Below are 14362 nucleotides of genomic sequence, written 5' to 3'. Positions count from 1 at the left end.
CTCTAACACGAAACCTCGCCCGACGTTCCTGAGATGTAGTGAGTATTGCCTCATGACCTGCTTCAGATTCCTGTGATCGAACTAATTTCATCCTTTTAGCATTCCTGCTGCACCGGGAGAGGTTGGATCTTTTTCGAGGCATTCTTACAATAAGTAGTACCTACTAACGCAACGTTGTTTGGTAAACACGTACTTATCATAAAACTAAATTATAAATACTTACAGATTATTACACAGTTTAACTTTATTACAGTTTATTAATTATTAATAACTATTAAGTCGTGTCAACCTAATCTTTTAACTATAGACAGCAAACGTGCCTATGGGTTAATTTACTCATCCAGCCCTTCGTCGCAAGAGACGGGTTCGCCAAGGAGGCAGCGGCGCGGCATGCGGCATTGGCGCGCTTTGTATACCCGCGCGGCTGCACAGACGTAAACAGTCTACAAACTCCCAGCTACGTGATTCTTTAAATTGGCATAACTTTTTTATTTATGAACCGATTGACATGAAACAAACACTAAATGTTAAGTAAAGCTTACCACAATATATTAGTGAAAATCACATTAAATCGGCAGAGCTGTTTCTGAGATTAGGGTGCACAAACGCACAGATAAACAGACAAAAATTCTAAAAATCACTTTTTTGGGATCTATTGCGTTCATAAACGCCCCCTATAACAGTTTTCCTGAGATGTCTTCCATGTACAGACAGCGACCAGTTACGATTTTATTATATGTATTGATTTTATTATATGTATTGATTGATAATGTGAAGTTATGGCGAACGAAATTAACGGAGTTCATCTTGGATTAGAATGCTCCAATAGTTTTGGGTGGCGACTTGGCTGTGTGCTCGGGTATGTGAGTGGCAGTGACCACGAACCATCATGAGGGTCGTATGTCGCATGTAGGTAATTGTAATTTCAAAAAAAAGAAGAAGAAAAATGCATTTTTCACTACAGACTATACTATCATGGCAAATCGCAAATGGTATCGGATACCATGGTCCGGTAGGCAGTGGTTTGGCTCTGACCCTGACATTGCTGAAGTCCATGGGCGACGGTAACCACTCACAATCAGGTGGGCCGTATGCTCGTCTGTGTAATTTTTTTCCTACCTAAGTTGATAGGCTATATCAGCGTAACCTTAACTAGTAGGTGAGCTCGCGGGACTCAAACCTGACGATGTTGCTAACACGAACCCTAGCAAGAGCCGTGCCTCGCAAATCTACACTGGATCGGAAACGCGACCCACTGAGAAGATCCGGCGAGAAACTCAGTGGGCTGTGTCTGAGGGTTAATTTACTCGTCGAGCCCTTCGTCGCAAGCGACGGGTTCGACGAGAACGATGACCGGTGCTTAAGGTACCTAAAAGCACCGTTAGTGGATCGGGAGGATCCGAAATGACGTGTGTGTACAAGGGCAATAATATATATACGAAAAATACACGTTCTACAACTAGATCACTTATAGGCTCATACATATCATTAGAAAAACCTTGGAAATAATCATTTTGTTAGATAAGAAGTATAAAAATTGCTTCCGTCGCGAACTATGAGTTAGATATTAGATTATATGTGTACTGCTATGACATTCGTATGTTGATACGATAAAACAGGATTTTTAAACAGACTAGTTGTATTTGTGAGTAACAACAAGAAGTTTTAATTATAAAGTTTTAATTTAAGGGCGTTTTATATTTCGTAAACGGCAAAATAGAGCTCCGAAAGGATTGAATTTCTAAGTGTGAGTACGTATTTTTTATTTGATTTAATTACTATTCAATTTAGAGTACATATTGATTATAAAATAATTGTGAAGCTTTTTTTTTTTCTGTTCTATCCTTAAATAATAATAATAATAAAAAGCCTGTTTATTTCCAATCCATAATGATAATATATTACATGCGATTTAATATCTAAATATACTAAGGTAGAATTTCTTTAATTTTCTTTTATTCGCTAACGTTGCTTTGTTCTGTATCACTGATCGGAACCCCTTCTCGGGTAAAGCCGGGTAAAGTTCTAAGGTCTTAGTATAGTTACAACGGCTGCCCCACCCTTCAAACCGAAACGCATTACTGCTTCACGGCAGAAATAGGCGGGGCAGTGGTACCTACCCGTGCGGACTCACAAGAGGTCCTACCACCAGTAATTACGCAAATTATAATTTTGCGGGTTTGATTTTTATTACACGATGTTATTCCTTCACCGTGGAAGTCAAACGTGAACAATTGTTAAGTACGTATTTCATTAGAAAAATTGGTACCCGCCAGCGGGATTCGAACACCGTTGCATCGCTCGATACGAATGCACCGGACCGAATGCAACCTTGAGATATAGGTTCTAAGGTCTCTTTTTGAAGTCGTCGTGGCCTAAAGGATAAGACGTCCGGTGCATTCGTATCGAGCGATGCAACGGTGTTCGAATCCCGCTGGCGGGTACCAATTTTTCTAATGAAATACTTACTCAACAAATGTTCACGATTGACTTCCACGGTGAAGGAATAACATCGTGCAATAAAAATCAAACCCGCAAAATTATAATTTGCGTAATTACTGGTGGTAGGACCTCTTGTGAGTCCGCACGGGTAGGTACCACCGCCCCGCCTATTTCTGCCGTGAAGCAGTAATGCGTTTCGGTTTAAAGGGTGGGGCAGCCGTTGTGACTATACTGAGAACTTAGAACTGTATCTCAAGGTTTGTGGCGCATTTACGTTGTAGATGTCTATGCGCTCCAGTAACCACTTAACACCAGGTGGGCTGTGAGCTCGTCCACACATCTAAGCAATAAAAAAAAAATGAGCTCCAGTTACTACTCAATAGCAAATGGGTCGGAAGCTCGTCCACTGATCTTATAAGCAAAATTCTATTTCTCATACTGTGACTTAACTCACGTTAAATTTCGAAGTGGGCGAAGACATTCAAGCTGTGCTATTAACATCAGATGCCCCGCGAACTTGTCAAGCATCAGTGCGCTTAGTGCGAGTTTTTTAAGTTCTCGATAGCGTCGACGTTTGCCTACGTTTGCCGCTAGGGGCGCTGTTCCAACTGCATACAAATACGAGTTAACGTTTACGATATCGAGAACGTTAAAAAACTCGCACTAAGCACACTGAATTAATAAAACAAGAAATGGACAGTTTGTATACAAGTATTATGGGTTAATAGTGTTATTTATAACCAGATAACTTGTTTATTTTATAGATATATTGTTTTTATACATATAGATACGTTGTTGTATATGATTATATATACCTAGTCAGGTCATAAATTCTGTCACATGTTTAAAGTAAAATAATTGAAACAAGTTTATTCATTATGTAACCATTCATATACCAAAATGAACTTAACAAAGCATAGATTCTTATGACACGAAAGTTTATTCAAAATGACCTCCGTGATTTTGAATACAGGCCTTCAATCTGCGCGGCCAGTCGTCTATCGCAGCACGAACGAGGTCCAGGTCAATATCGGCGGCTGCCTTAATCAAGGATGTCTTGAGTGACTCCAAATTGGGATGAGGCTTTGAGCACGCCTTTTCCTCCAAGTGTTGCCATATCTTGTAATCTAACGGATTCAAATCTGGACTGGAGGAGGGCCAGTCTTCGTGCCGGATGAAGTCGATTTCACGCGCCGCTAGCCAGTCTTGTGTGCTCTTCGCTCTATGAGCTGGCGCCGAATCGTGTTGGAATACCCAGTGCCTGTTATTGAACATGGTATAAGAAACAGGTTCCACAAGGTTCGTCAACTGTATTTTGATACACAACTGCATTCGTTTTTACACCTTTCTCACAAAAATGTACCTCTGTTAAGCCCCAATAAGAAACTCCCAACCATACCATGAGCGAGGATGGAAAATGACCTCGTTGGACACGCGGAGTACGGTTGCTCGCTTCTTCACTACTGTTTGCGTACACCTTATCATTTTGTTTGTTGTAGCTCTCTTCTACGGTAAAAAATTTTTCATCCGAAAAAATTATTTCCCGATATTTTTTTCCCGCGTACCGCTTCAACAAAGCGCGGCATCTCTTCAGTCTCAGGTCCATTAGACGAGCATTCAAACGATGTCCTGTTTTTTTTCGATATGCCCGAAGCCCTAAGTCTTCATTTAACACCCTTTTCACCGTGGTTCTGCTTAACCCCATCTGAAGGGCCAACAGTTTCTGCTTACGTTTGGGATTTCTTTGAATTCGCGCCTTCACAGCTTTTATCACTGCTGGAGTCCTAACAGACCGAGGGCGACCACTTCTTGACCTGTCATCTACACTAGAGTCTTCATTGTATCGTTTGATGGTACGATAAACGAATCTTTTGGTTATGTTCAAATTTTTCAGTATGTTAAAAATTTGAATTGGCGCGTAACCGCAACGATGCAACGCAATACAGCAACACGGTCTTCTTTAAGCGTCCACTCCATATTTAAAAATGAGTAAAATTCTAAAAGTATACATTTTTATTTTCATGAACAATTTGAAATTCGAATCCAATAAACTTTTTTGTGGCCAGCATTCTAAAAGAAAAGTTTTTACCGTGTGACAATACTTATGACCTGACTAGTTATATTTATACCGTGTATGTGATTGTATATGTATGAAGTATTATTATCAGTTTGGTTATTTTCACATTATGTTATGCACCTACCACAGGATTCTCTACACCACCCTTGGTGGACTGGTAGAGAATGCCTCAGGCAGTAAGTCCGCCATTGTACTTCTGTGCATTAAGTTAAATAAACCAATATATTGTTACACATTTTATATGTTATTTATACGTTATTAATGTTTAGAAGTTATTGCTAAAGAAGAATGCTGAAGATACCTAATTACGTGTACGGGCCCAAGGATTTTTTTTTTTTTTTTTTTTTTTTTTTTTTTTTTTTTTTTTTTTTTTTTTTTTTTTTTTTTTTTTTTTTTTTTTTTTTTTTTTTGTCAGGAGGAAATCGCCGGACTTCCGCCCTTCACTGGGGATGAAGGGCGGGGCATGTCGGAGTCGAACCGACTAAAACCTCCTGTCTCTCAACAACCAACGTCCAAACCTCGCATGAGACAAAACTCATGAAAAGGCAAAGGGGGGAAAGTGAAGCGTTTAGTGCGGAGCACATCTCTCCCATCACCCTCCCCCTCGGGACGCCGGACTGGCGGTCGTCGGCGCCACGACCACCAGCCCTCTCGGTCGGCAGGCTATCCGAAGCCCGCCTAGATGGCGCCGGTTAGAATGGTCTATCCTACGGAATACCCCGCTGGGTCAGAACCAGCGTGGGTTGAGGATAGCCGGCCTTCCATCACCCGGATGCTCATGCATAAAACGCGTGCAGAGCAGCTTGCACGTCGTCTTCTTAGGCCCCCTTCGCCGGTCCCCAGGCCGACATGTGAGGGGACCCGAAACACTTAGAGGGCCAGGGCTTGGGCGATGTCCGCCTCCCTGGCCCCCGCTCGACGGCGGCGGGCCTGTGCGTCTCTCACGCGCCCCGCCGCCTCCTTCTGCGAGATGGTGCACTCGCAGAAGTCGAGCATCGCCTTCCACGACTCGTCGTCACCGAGCATCGATGCCACAACACTCGGCAACGACAAGTCGTTTCCTATTTTTGCGACGAGGACACGGCGCCACCCCTCCCATGCGGGGCAGGCGACGAGCGTGTGCTCCGCCGTGTCCAAGTCGCAACCACAATGGTGGCACTCTGCCGTCGGCTCGGCTCGGATCCGGTGCAGGAACTCACCGAAGCAACCATGCCCAGTGAGCACCTGCGTGAGCCGGAAAGTGAGGCGTCCTCTGTCACGATTCACCCAGTTCACAAGAACCGGGCGAATCGCCTCGACGGTCCTACGACCAGCCGAAGGATCGGCCAGCCGTCTAGACCATGACTCCAGTACGGACCGCCGAGATTGGGCCCTCCGCGCTCTGGGGCCCAAGGATACCACAATCCCTCTAGACATTAACTTCGGCCAGTTCATACTGGAAAGAATGTGGATGTACAAAGACAGGATTGCACAGGTAAACTCGTAAATTGAATATCCATACAGCTTACTAAATCTTAACGCTTTTGCCCTGGCTGTATGTCGTGTATAACTATACTAAACTAACTAAAATAAAATTCGATCTAAGCTAACTACTCTGTGGACTTTTTGGCGGAAACGCGAGGAGTGAAGTTGTGTGATTTGTTTTATTTTGTCTATTTAGTGTTTCTTCGGGTTTAAATGTGTAATAACGGTGGTTTATTAACTGTTTAATATCTGTGAAAGTGCACAAATGTGGAAAATGAAACAAAGCCGCTGGACGTAACTACTCGGGATCCTCCAAAAAGTCCACTGAAAAAATCTTAGTAAATGACCACCATTTTACTGAGATTATATTTCATCCCATATCATCTCATTAAATTTCATCCCAGTTGATTAATGTCTCAAATTGATCATCTTCATTTCATTTCACTCCATAATATCATTTTTCATAAAAATATGAATATACATTAAAATAAGACATGACTTAAAGGTCTTAGTTACCAGGTCATAAAATCCCTTAAAAAACTACTCTGTAATTTAAAACATAATCTGTATTTAATTACTCTGTCTCACTAACAAATTTTACGGGGGAAACATTCCAGCTTCTTTACTTCATCGTTTAACTAAAATACAAAAATGAAACAAGCATCTCTAAACAAATTATTCTAGAAATATAAATAGTCTCATAAGCTATAAAACTACCGAGAGGGCTGGTGGTCGTGGCGCCGACGATCGCTGGCCCGGCGTCCTGAGGGGGAGGGTGATGGGAGAGCTGTGCTCCGCACTAAACCGTTGGACGTTGGTTATTGAGCGACAGGAGGTTTTAGTCGGTTCGACTCCGACATGCCCCACCCAGTGGAGGGTGGGAGTCAGGCGATTTCCTCCTGACCAAAAAAAAAAAAACCTATAAAACTGTACTTCATTGTATTATCAGATACCTATCCGGTCACCGTCGCTTGCTAAGAAGGGTTCAACGAGCGAAATAACCCATAGACAGCTAGACACAGCCTACTGAGTTTCTCGCCGGATCTTCTCAGTGGGTCGCGTTTCCGATCCGGTGGTAGATTCCGCGAAGCACGGCTCTTGCTAGGGCCAGTGTTAGCAACACTCCGGTTTGAGCCCCGTGAGCTCACCTACATGTTAGGACAAAGCTGAAATAGCCTCTCAGGGCTATCGGCATAGGTAGTAGGCAAAAAAAGATACACTAAGTAAATACAAATTTTATCTACGAAAATGATTTTATGTACCATATTTTTTATGGAAATACGTAGGTATCTAATATTAAATACTTCCACGCTGACGGAATAACATTTTAGAAATACGAATTTTTTTTTTAATTATGATTAAAGTATTACTGGTGGCCCGTAGGCCTTTCCAGATTCACCAGGACAGGTGGGCGAGCAAAGTCTCAGCCAGGAGGGGTGGGATTTGCTAACAGCTACCCGAGCGCCTCCGAAGGAGACCTAACAACTCAAGAGCAACTGCTTGGCGAATGAATCTATTACCGGATCGGAATCGCTACCCGCTTAGAAGATCCGGCGAGAAACTCTGCGAGCTGATTCATGGGTTAGGTTGCACGGCGAACTGTTTGTCGAGTTCGACGAGTGCGGTTACCGGGGTCCCTAAGCCTGCTCCTAGTGTTAGAGCTGAAGGCGTCTAATGAAAAATTTATTGGATCAGATGGATCCATAAAGACGTGTCTAGGGCGTCGACGGTGACTGGCTCCTGCGTGATCAGGATTCGGGGAGTAGTCAGCGGCGGCAACGATAAGGCGATTATCATGACGCATAGCCTTATCGAAGTACCGTTCCGACGCTGACTTCATGTATTTCTGGATAGATTCGAGGCCCAGGTCGTCGTGTAGGTCAACGTTCCTCACGAACCACGGAGCTCCGACGGCTAACCTGCAAAAGCGGGATTGTAGCGATTGGAGGGTGTCTATGTGTGTGCGGGCCGCGTGAGCGAACACCACATTCGCGTAAGTCATGACAGGCCTTATGCAAGTTTTGTAAAGTGTCACCTTGTTCCGAAGGGACATTTTACTCCGCTTACAGATCAGGGGGTAGAGTCTATCGAGAATAAACGCGGCACGGTCGCGGACTGATTTTATATGCGGGCGGAATGTCATGGATGCATCCAGGGTAGGGTTGTCTAAAGAGAGTAATCGGGGGTGTGAGATGCCTCCTCCTAATCCGGGAGGAAATCCGTGTGGAGCTTCCCCTCTGAAATAGCACCGCAGTACTTTTCGCTGGGTTGATGTCTATGCGCCATTTTCGGAACCACTGTCCTAGGGCTAGGGCTGCGCTCTGAAGTTTCTTCGCGATTAGGGACTTGTTTCTACTCGAATAGTAAACAGTCGTGTCGTCGGCGAATAGAGCTAACTGAGTCGGTGGCGACCAGGAAATATCGTTGACGAATAAGCTAAACAGGAGGGGCGAGAGGACAGAGCCTTGCGGGACTCCAGCCGTGAGAAGTCGCGGGGAGGAGTAAGTTCCCTCGACTCGATATCGAAAAGAAAGAAATAAGAATATCCATTCCGTCAAATATATGAAATGCAATCATTGTTGGTAAGGTGTGTTTTGTGAAGACCGGACGGGTAGGTACCATCATCACGTCTATTTCTGCTGATTCTACTTCACTAAAATAATTATAATCTTATGAACACGACACATACACGTGTTTTGTCGTATGATAGCATACAAGATATATTTTAAATGCCTATAAACAGAAGATCGATATCGAATTGATTGCCTAATAAAGTTTTACGAATTTTTATTATTGATCTGAGAGCTTAGTATCAGTGTAATTAAATTGTAGATATGATTATCAAAAAATAATTTGCTTAGCTTAGTTGACGTCTCGAATTACAGTCACAATCAAATATTCAAAACAACTCAAAAGTCGTATGTGGCCACGAAAATTGTGAACGAAACTTCTGAAATAATGTGGATAATGGTAATGTTACGCGCTGGGGTTCGGGATAAATAAAAAATTCTACGAAATTACAAGTTAACACTGTATTAGCACTTAGATCACTTAAAACACTTCACAAACACTTTAAAACGCTCAATTCGCTTCTTCCGCTTCGCTTCAGGTGATCCGTCCGCTGTTTCGCTTCGAGTAGTTCCGATTACTAACTGACTGCGTGCCATCTCTGCAACGCTTTTATAGCCGATACCACACACCCCCATTGTGTTTCCGCTATTTAACAATAGATTGCGTTGTACTTCTCGAGCGTTCTAGATGCTACTAGATCATTCGATATTCGTTCGGCTATTCGGCGATAGATGGCGTTACTCTTACCGGCGTAATAACAATAATAAAAAACGTAAAAGTACTCGTAGTTTTAATTGTGTCTACTTCACGCGAAAATCTATCGCTTTAATCCTAACTAGTACTTTACGCCTCGAAGTCGAAGTTCTTTGTAAGCTCTTCTTCTTTCAAATATCAAATTTCAGACGAACGGAGCCACGGGCGAAAGTTTTACTTACAATGAAATCGTCCAGCAATCTATGAAATTCGCCGTCTCGCTTACTCGGCTTGGCGTGCGTAAGGGAGAGACGATAGCTCTATTTTCTGAGAACAGAAAAGAGTATTGGCCTGCCGTTATTGGGACGGTGTGTGTTGGCGCCATTTGTACTACTATAAGTAGTATGTATGCTGAAGGTACATCTATATTATATAAAAATGAATTGCTGTTCGTTAGTCTCGCTAAAACTCGAGAACGGCTGGACCGATTTGGCTAATTTTGGTCTTGAATTGTTTTTGGAATTCCAGAGAAGATTTAAATGGTAGATAAATATGAAAATGCTCGAAATTAAAAAAAAAAAAAAATTTGTTTTCCCTTTGATGTGTCCCCCGTCGGACGGATTCCTTTTGTTTGTTTTAAGTTTATTTTACACAAAAGTTTAGGTCTTTTATTTCTCGATTGAGGCACCACGAAGTCTGCCGGGTCAGCTAGTATGTCTATGTAAATATGTGGCTAGATTTTTTATTTTTTTATTTTGTTTTTGTTTAAGCCTTGTCAGGAATTACAGTGGCATCTGTGATCTTATCGCTAGCTAGTTATCTAATCTATCTAATAACTAGTTATCTATTATCTATGTCTACTCGCTTCAATGAGATATCTAGGCATGTCAAAGAGAGATGTCAATAAAGAAAAAAAACGCTTTAAAAAAAAGACTATTCCAAAACAAATTAATATGCACTAAAAATAAAAAAAATAAGAGCATATTTTTCTATAAATTACGATACGATTACGATAATACATGGAATGAAGTTACAATTATTACTTTTGGAGCCGGTGTCAGCCAAAGTAGATTTGTAACTACACACATAGTTATATGTGACATTTGCTTGATAAGCAATTCATTATTACATAATGGATTCATGTCAATAACAAATACATCTATAGTAACTATAAAGAAGAAAGATTTGTTTGTTTGTATTGAATAGGCTCCGAAACTACTGAACCGATTTGAAAAATTCATTCACTGTTTGGAAGCTACACTATTCCCGAGTGACATAGGCTATATTAGGATATATTAGGATCCTTACTAAAACTCCAATAATGTAACCCAAGGTGTAAAAAAATTACCTTTCATCGCGTACCTTGCGAAAACTATTGATGATAGAATAAAATAATGTACTACGACTTTGTAGAACACATTATTATTTACAAAAAGTGTCACGACAGCATGTCTAACTATTGTAGTTATGTCGCAATAAGTGTTATTTTATTAAAAACTAGCGACCCGCCCTCGCTTCGCTTCGGTAACATTAAAACACACATGAAACCAAAAAAATAAAATAAAATAAAAATTAAAAAAAGTAGCCTATGTTCATCGGGGACAATGTCGGCTTCTAATGGAAAAATAATTTTTCAAATCGGTCCAGTAGTTTCGGAGCCTATTCGAAACAAACAAACAAACAAATCTTTCCTCTTTATAATATTAGTATAGAAAATAAAACAACGTCAAATATCGTTGAAGTTTTTGTTAAAGACCCGAGCGAAGCCGGAGCTGGCCGCTTGTATATTATAACCACCTATGAGACAATCAATTCTAACAATGTACCTAAAACTAAAAACCTTAAATAATAATAATAATAATAGTAATTTAATAACTAAAATATATTATTAAAAAGAGTCCCTTTAGGCAAGGTTCCGAAGATTCTGGCAGCGTTCCCCCTTTGAATAGCTAGACTAATTCATTGTCCAAGGTAGCTGCCAGCTCTTCGGTCTCCTGTGATGTCGACTAAGCAATTAACATTTCTTTAGAGGTTTCGTCTAAAAAAATACGCTACGGAATAACATTTTTTTTTTGCAGAAGAAATAAAACACGTATTGCACATTTCGAAGCCGAAATATTTAATAGTTTCGCCTAAAATGTACGAAGCGCACGAGGCGACGTTGAAGTTAATCGATTCTATAGAGACAACCATTTTATTTGGCGACGATGCGAAAAAAACCGCTCTATATTATTTCAACGATTTAGTTGCGAGTGTCGGCTCAGAGATCGATATTGAGAATTTCATCGCAGCCGACGTCGATGTGCACGACGTTTTGTTCATATTATATTCTTCGGGAACCACCGGCATGCCGAAAGGAGTGACCTTAACTCATTTAAACGCCATAGCTGCTTGTTGTATGTGAGTATTCGCAATACGGATTACAACGAGACTATTGAAATTGGAATTTTATTTTTTCCTAGCTTTTAGCTGGTAGTCCTAGGTCCCTGGTAGACCTCTTGTGAGTCCGCACGGGTAGGTACCACCACCCCGCCTATTTCAGCCGTGAAGCAGTAATGCGTTTCGGTTTGAAGGGTGGGGTACCTAGCCGTTGTAACTAATATACTGAGACCTTAAAACTTATATCTCAAGGTGAGTGGCGCATTTACGTTGTAGATGTCTATGGGCTCCAGTAACCACTTAACACCAGGTGGGCTGTGAGCTCGTTCACCCATCTAAGAAATAAAGAAAAAGAAAAAAAAATCTTAATCTTCAATGTCTAGGCCAGCCCTTCTGGATCCAGAGCTCAGCAGTCTGAACATAAGAGGGTGGCACCACGTCTCTGGTCTGCTGGCGGTCTCGGCAGCAATGGCTTTTGGAAGGAGCGGTCTGTATCTGGAAAATTTCGAATTGGAATTATTTTTGAAAACAATCGAGAAATATAAGGTAGGTAAGGTGATGTGTTTTTAATACGCTTTTATTAGCTTCAGACGTATTTATGTTAGTATGTAACGGAATCTTTGAATATGATTTTGACCCCCTTCAAAAAGTCGGATTAACTCGAAATTTGGTATATTTAATAAGGACCGATGATAAGTCAATATTTAAAAAAAAATATGGAAAAAAATTAAATTCCACTAAAAAATTAAAAATAAATAAAAGTTTAAAAAAACTAAAAAAAATCGCCTTTATAGAAAATCCAACTAAAAAGTAGAAAATACGTTTTAATAAATTTGAATTAAAAATAGTATAAGAAAAAATATTTTATTGTAAAAAAAGTGTGGGGTGCATGGTATCAGTCACGGAATAGATAAATAAGGTTGGAAAGGCCTTTGCTCTAATTTTGTATTAGAACCAGTGTCGCCGCTTCATCCCCACTATTTTAATTTCTACACATACACATACTTTGATTACAAGTATTTCGCACACATCAAAAACACCCACACATAAATCTCAGGACAGATATTCGTTCGCAAACTAGCACAAAACACCCGTAGGCATACACACTCGCACACGCAAAAAGACAATAAAAATGTTCATACACGCTAGTGCTTGACAAAATCGATATACTTTATCGATAAATTATCTGATGAATGAATGGAGAAAATGAAACATGAAATAAATATTGAAAAAGAAAACTATTTCACTTTTATTAATTACAAATAGTCACTGTCCCTGGAATAAAACGTATTTGTTAAAAAGTTGGCGCTTGCTATTAATTGCGAATGAATTTTTCAAAACTAAGTGTATTCTGATTTTTTTATGATAAAATCATTTTCAGTAAAATGTTTAGAGCAAATAGTACTCGTCTTTATCTCCAGTTTCCTCTACCTGTCACGTCAATCCATTGTTCCCTGGCGTTAGGTTCTTTAGGAAATCTAAAATTTTTAATTTACTGCATAAGTCAAATAGCATTTTACTTAGATTTTAATACGTCTTAGACAATATAGTAAATACCCGTAAATGAGAGGTATACATGTCCCTTTATATTATACCTTCACATTAATTCAATGATAATAACTCAATAATAATAATACATATTTATTTTAATGGAAAAAAACTTCTCACTAAGAATATACTAGGTATCATTAATTAAATATAAAATAATGCAAAAATTGTCCATGTCAAATGTAAATATAGTCGAGAATTCTGTCGATGATTTTATTTCACCACATGGTCACCTCACTATCGACAAACTGCACCACGGCCAATCAGGGCAAAGGCCGAAATTTCAAAGATTGAAGTGTAGAGAACGCAATGCATGTAGTACATTGGAAGCTGACTTGGTTATTGCGTTCATTGGGCGAGTACACATCGCGCAATGTATGCTATTTATAACTTGCTGCAATAATATTGTTAATGTTTGGAATTTCATAATGATCAGTATATTTTTATGTTTTAGACAAATAATATTGTAATTAAATGGTAATTTCGACTTACCGATCGAAAGATATACTTCCTCGCTCTATACTTGAGGTCTGATTTTTTGTTTTACAAGTTATAATTGCACAACACGGCACTATAAAGCGGAGATCTGTTCGCCAAAGTAGTCCGAAGCGCACTAAACGCGGTGAATGAAAGAATCGGTCGAGTTATGTTTGTACAATCATAACTGTGGCACGCTTGCCCCGCCTACATTACCATTCCAATTTTATTTATATAAGCACCCCACGCTTTTTTCCAATAAAATCATTGTCTCTTACACTATTTTTAATTCAAATTTATTAAAATTTATTTTCTACTTTGAAGTTGGATTTTCTATAAAGGCGATTTTTTTAGTTTTTTTTAAACTATAATTTATTATATTATATTAGCCTAGTGACATATTGAAAACGTAACTTTGGGCGATTCCAAGATTCCGTAGTTGGTTTTTGAGGGGATTGTATGTATTAGATGTCAGAATTGTGAGGGACAGAAGAGACCATCTACTAGCTTCTTGAGTATATTTCCTTGTAGAAAATGGGCTTTAGTTTCTGTCGGCGACCGCCCCTTTTCACCACTTGACAGTTCTTGGAGACAGAGCTGATTCCTAAGAGCAACGCGCTAGCGATTATATACCTTTTCAACATACTACTTATTTGACGAATTAGATAATTTAATTAATGCAGAAGTTTATATGCGTACCTATATTGTTTT

The 14362-nt window shown here is 40.1% G+C and overlaps 1 protein-coding gene across 1 annotated transcript in view; it reads left to right on the top strand.

The window, feature by feature from the left end:
• Positions 1 to 779: 779 nt before the first annotated feature.
• The window catches only part of LOC114241934 (luciferin 4-monooxygenase), a 28581-nt gene continuing 14998 nt past the window's right edge, over positions 780 to 14362 (top strand). Inside the window, exons 1-5 of the mRNA XM_089732551.1 lie at positions 780 to 859; positions 5870 to 5993; positions 9457 to 9664; positions 11326 to 11647; positions 12010 to 12176. Coding sequence (XP_089588677.1) covers positions 780 to 859; positions 5870 to 5993; positions 9457 to 9664; positions 11326 to 11647; positions 12010 to 12176 — 901 coding nt within the window. The remainder of the gene's footprint in view (positions 860 to 5869; positions 5994 to 9456; positions 9665 to 11325; positions 11648 to 12009; positions 12177 to 14362) is intronic.

The sequence above is a fragment of the Bombyx mandarina genome, chromosome 02, assembly GCF_030267445.1.
Source record: "Bombyx mandarina strain Sakado chromosome 02, ASM3026744v2".
NCBI lineage: Eukaryota > Metazoa > Arthropoda > Insecta > Lepidoptera > Bombycidae > Bombyx > Bombyx mandarina.
This window is presented reverse-complemented; position numbering and strand designations above follow the sequence as displayed.